Here is a 5879-nt window from a genome sequence, read left to right on the forward strand (position 1 = left end):
CCCCACCGCCAAATCCTTTATCTGCAGAGACGACTTCTTCACTTCAGGACGCTCCATCGCGTATTTGGATGCGTTGAAGGGCGGCTCTATGTTCACGATGCCTTGGCCAGGAGAATATGCCATCAAATGCATTCCTCTGTCTCTGTCCTGCCTGTACCAGTACATATAGTCGTGGTTAGCATCGTCGTGTTCACAGTGCAGGGTCTCAGACTCATTCTCGGTCCTTGTGAGTATCTCTGGCCGTTTCTGCAGTACTGTGACTCCATCTGAGGACTCTGTGAAAGAAACAGGTCAGAAATTACTCACCAAAGTGTTCAGTTTCATATGATTTGTTAATTTTTTATAATAAAGCAGTTATTTGTTTGAGAACTCTTACTGGTACTGAAGAGCAAAGCCACAAATACATAAAGCAGCTCCATGTTATCCAGGGTGGAGGGAGGTGGTGTGGACAGCCGGATAGCTTCCTCTAGTCTATTCCCTCTCTCGGCTATTCTGTTGAACAATGCCACAAATAGATCTCAACACACATTGTGATTATAGACATCAACGGAGAGCTCAGCACATGATCTAATAACAAACGATCAAACAAATAAATGTATTCCATTCACTGGTTTCATTAACAAAAATGCTTTTATCAAAAGAGCAGTTGCCTTTTTCAAGTCCTCACAGTGATGAACTTGAGGTCTTTTCTTTTATCCTGTCTCTGATGTTCTCTCCCTTGTGTCTCTCTCTCTCTCTCCCTCCCTCCCTACACCCCTCCCTCCAGCAGGGTGTACAGTATGTGGTTAATAGGGGTTATTGTCATGTAGCGTCGCTGTTCTGGGTTAGCGTGCATAACTAGAGGCGCAGAAATACACAGCCGAGTCCCCCACCGCCAAATCCTTTATCTGCAGAGACGACTTCTTCACTTCAGGACGCTCCATCGCGTATTTAGATGCGTTGAAGGGCGGTTCTATTGTCGCATCGCCTTGGCCAGGAGAATACGCGATCAAACGCATTCCTCTGCCGCTGTCCTGCCTGTACCAGAACATTCTGTAGTAGCTATCATCATCATGTTCACAGTGCAGGGTCTCAGTCCCCGTTCTCGTGAATACCTCTGGCCGTTTCTGCAGTACTGAGACTCCACTGGCGGACCCTGCGAAAGAAAACAGGACAGAGTCAGTCACTACCCATCACTGGAGTGTTCAGTCGCTTAAGAATCGGCCACTGCGTGCGATTTGGTTATTGTGTATAATAACGGAGGCAGTTTTCCATGCAAGAGGACCACGTACTTGTACCGAAGAGCACAGTCGCAAGCAGCACATGAAGCAACTCCATTTTGTCCAGGATGAAGGACAGTGTTGTACGTGGGCCACCTGACTGCTCTTCTTATCTCTTCCCTCTCTCGACTCTGCCCTTGTTAGATATCCTGCTGAACACACATTATAACTACAGGCACCAATTTAGGGTGCAGCTCAAGTGATCTATTAACAAACAAATGAACATAAACAGTCCAGTGGTATCAAGTCAATGGGATCAAGAATGTTGTGGCTATATGAATACTTATCTGTTGTTAACTCTTTGTTTTCTTTCTTTTTTGTCTCTTGTTCATGTACCTTTCTCTGGTTCTCTCTCTCTCTCTTTCTCTCTCCAGTTCATGTTTCACACCTTTCACACCTCTATTGTGTCAACAGATAGAGGAAGTGATGTCACAAGGAGTCCTGTCCCATCAGTTTTTGAAAGTTGTTCATTGGACTTTGCACATACCTGAGCAGTCAAATAAAATAATTCTGTTTGCTGCGAGCTGAATGGAACATTTAAGCACGTATATTACTTTCTAAAGTTCTTTTAGCAAGGTGAATGTCTGAAAGTGGTTCAAAACATTGGACTGCAAATATCTTTTCTTGATAAACAGCGCCCTCAGTCGGAAGCATAATTTTTTAATATTAGCTTTTTTTTTGACATAAAGAATCTGTCAGAGTGGGATGTAAGCTATTTAATATGGACTTTTCCTTGATTAATAGTTGCCTGAGGCCTATGCCGATCATTTCAGTGTACATAAAATTATTTATGACTGACCACTTCACTTGTGTGCCCAGAGATAGTGTTGCTTATTTTTTGCACTTTCCCCTTATTTTGCCAAACAGTCGTGATCCAGTTGAAGTTGTCGCTTCATTATAGTACACACAACTGGAAAGGAAATGTAATAACTGAATTAATTGTTTTGGCTTCCATCACTTTGCTCAGCTGCTTGTACGGTAACATTTGCTAGAGCAGTTGGTGCAGGCAGATAATTCATGAAAGTTCACTGGCTTTATTTTAGCTTTACTGCATGGTTAGGGATTCGTTGACAGTACTGGATGTAGGTCCTGTACAGCAATCTGAAGGATATAATGTACATGTCCATGGGCGACATAGGGCGACATAGCTCAGGAGGTAAGAGCGGTTGTCTGGCTGTCGGAGGGTTGCCGGTTCGATCCCCGCCCTGGATGTGTCGAAGTGTCCCTGAGCAAGACACCTAACCCCTAACTGCTCTGGTGAATGACAGGCATCAATTGTAAAGCGCTTTGGATAAAAGCGCTATATAAATGCAGTCCATTTACCATTTACCATTTGCATGTATCTGACTGGCTGGCTCGATGAGGCTGGCAAAGTCACTGTGAAGTGCCGTGACAGTACAGTACAGTACAGTATGTGGGAGGAGCGGGTGAGCTGTTCAGCAGCACGAGACCACAGCGCTTTCCTGACTGCGCCAGCTGTCGCGTCCCCACAAACCGTCGCTGTCGCCGCCCGCCCCCCCCGCCCCGCCCGCCCCCCCGCCCCCCCGTCGGCTTCTTGTACGGCGACTCCGCCGCCGCGTGGCACCGTGACTGGCCGCGCAGTAGTAGGCGGCGGCGTCCGCGAGGGTCAGGTTCGAGACCCGCAGGTCGAAGCGGTTCTCCGCGGTGGCGAGGGACACGGAGAACCGCTCCGTCTCCTCGGAGGTGTCGTACTCCTTTTTTAGGAACTCGATGGGCGCCCCGGCCCGGGCTTGCCTGTACCAGTACATGGTGTAGCTGCTCATGGAGAGCCCGGCAGCCATGCTGCAGCTCAGGGTGACCGTGTCTCCGGGCGAGGGGGTCAGGTGAGCCTCAGTCTGCAGCACCACCGGGCTGGAGGACACCCCTGCTGGAGAGAACAGAACCGTGAAGCGTTACATTTCCCAGAGGATGGGGCCGTAGGGCCCCCCCCACCCTCCTCCCCCAAAAATATTGATAGGGGGACTACATTCACACAACCAGCTTTGCTGCTGAAATTGGTGTGTAAACTGCCAGGGAACACCTGCGACTGCACGCAATTTAGCTTCGTAGGATTTGTAGAATTAAACGTGTGCAACAGTTCAACAGTGCCCTTAAACATGCCGGTCAGTGCACCGAAAAAAGTAGTGTTTTTTTCCCGAAAAGAAACAGAATTCTGCCTCACTACGTACGTGAGAGCAAGGGAACGAGAAGGCAGAGGGCCGCCGCTGGAAACATGCTCCGAGACTCTTCTTCAAGGCGGACGGCTCGAAATGCGGAGCAGGGTATCCTGTGCTCCACGGAGGAAACAGGAAGTGAAAGTAATAGACGTGGGCGTTTCCTTCTGTGTGACAGAAGAGCCCGTGCCAGGCGTGCCACCCGAGTGCCCGTGGCTTGGCTTACGGATAACCTTCGACCCCTGTGATTACACCTCCCAGTGTTACAGCAGTACATAAGATAAGGGAGATAAGACAGCAGGAATCCAGAAATAGAAGTACTCCATATACGTGCGGTAGACACTGCCAAAAAAAGAAAAGAATGAAAAAAAAGACAGAATATTATTCCAAAAGGGAACGGTTCTGGTGTATTTTCCTGGTATGGTTTAGGTGCATTCTTGTTCTTAGAAGGCCAGGCTGATGTTAATCATTACTCAATGCTACCGAGCGATCACCTTCAACCTGTCTTTAATGCATTGATCTCCTGCAGGGTGTCCTGCAGAGCATGACTTGTCACCTCGTGTTTTTTGGAAGGAGAGCGATCCGTGCGAGTCTGAGGCACAGTTCTTCGTCCTGCATCTCAAGTCTGAGGCCCGCCCCGAGGCACCAGTTGGCCTAATCTGTCTTATTTATAGTTGCCCCACCCCATGGACCTGACATGTGGTGCAGCATTTGCATTTTATGCACGTTACCGTAGTTTATACAAGAGTAGTTTATAGGATGATTAAACTGCCTGACTACAGTACAATTCGCCAATGTGATCCTTCAGTTCATTTTTCATATGGGACTGTTTTTCATGCAAACTCTTTACCGGTGCAAAACTGTATACTGTATGTACTGAGGGGTTATCTTAGTCAATGATCTTCTCTGTATTCTACCGTTGCATCAGTGGTATCAAGTAGAAAAAAACTGCTGCTGAATTTAAAAAAAAGCAAACTAGTAAGCCTCAGTTGGTTTTCCTGTTTGCATGCGTGTGTGTGTGCTGTGTTTTTTTGCAAGGGAACAGTGCGGAGGTAGAGCACCGTGCTTGACTGGCTGCACAGAAGTACTCAGCGGAGTCTGCCATCGTCACATTGGAGATGAGCAGGGAACCCTTCTGGACCGACTCTCTCCTCAGCTGGAACCGCGCCGCGAACGGGTCCTCGTAGGTGGGCTCTGCTGTGCTGTAGCCAGATCCGATCAGGCGGAGGGCTCTGCTTCGCTCCCGCTGCTCGTACCAGGACATGACGAGGAGGCTGCTGTCGTCGTGGCTGCATGCAATCTCCACTCGCTCGCCTGGGGGCGCGGTGCGGACAGGAACCTGCTCGTCAAACTTGACGCCGTTTGCCAGACCTGTGGCAAAAAAAGAAAAAGTAAAACAGAGACCTCTCTCAAGCTTACTGTACAACGACATGAGCAACTTTGGCTACGTCGGATTGCCATAACACGGGCTACATGAAAGGAATCAGTTTCAAAAGATAATTTGTTATTATGTGAGTGATTCCTGTCTTTTTGAGTGCCTCACATGGAAACAGGTAGAAGAGGACTGCGCATCTTTTTGCAGCTCCAAACATCTTTGACTGCTGTGGAGTATCTCGTTCATGCGATTTCCATGCGACGCACTCTCGCTTTCTTTCGTGCATTTCGTTTGCACACCACCACTTCCTGTTCATTACAAATAACCGTGCCGTGATCTATCCACCCCCCTGTTGGAATACAGTGGCTCAAAACAAATAATTCATTCTATTGTTGTAAACAACTTCCTGTTATAAGGCTTTTAAATGCAAGTTGTGGTTGTTTAATTATTACATTCAGTTCTTGATGTCAAATTTCTCCTATTAGTTATCTCACCGAAAGTGTATAATAATTTTACCAGAGGTCTGACATGTTTTATGTTTTAATTTATCCCAAAAATAAAATAATAATAATTTTTATAATAATAGTTACACTCAATAATTCTTGGGGTTCAAGCAAATGTTGTATTGTCCATGTGCTCTTACTGATGAAATGGACTGCTACCTGTACATCAGCTTTTAGACTGACTTGATAATGTAGTGAATTTTACTTATCTTTAGGGAATTCAGCATGATGTAGTGTCACCTTGCCAACTTTTATGAATATGGTACGGAGTGTGATCCCTTCTGTGGAGCAGTACAGTAACTTTGTCGCCTCTGTGAATGAACATTGATTTTAAAAAATACATTTTTTAATGTTAGGAACTCTCTAGCACCACCATGTGGCCTTTAAAGGTGAAATGTTACTGCAGTGAGATCTTCTGTGATCATCTAAAAAGTTGTTTGATATTCATCAAACCATCGAAAGAGGTACAAGCATTTACGTGAAAAACCACGGCAACTTGCATGGTCAACTCTAATCTTAACTCTAACACAAATTTTTGACTTAGCAGTGGTTTGTCATTGATTGTGGA

General features: G+C 46.4%; 1 gene segment (V, D, J or C); it reads right to left on the reverse strand.

Moving 5' to 3' along the window:
- Nucleotides 1-2961: 2961 nt before the first annotated feature.
- On the reverse strand, nt 2962-5352 carry LOC135242988 (T cell receptor alpha variable 1-1-like). The segment is given in 3 exon segments: nt 2962-3144; nt 4495-4804; nt 4977-5352. Coding segments are annotated over 3 exon segments (492 nt in total).
- Between the last annotated feature and the right edge of the window lie 527 nt (nt 5353-5879).

This window comes from Anguilla rostrata, chromosome 1, assembly GCF_018555375.3.
Source record: "Anguilla rostrata isolate EN2019 chromosome 1, ASM1855537v3, whole genome shotgun sequence".
In the NCBI taxonomy this organism is placed as follows: domain Eukaryota; kingdom Metazoa; phylum Chordata; class Actinopteri; order Anguilliformes; family Anguillidae; genus Anguilla; species Anguilla rostrata.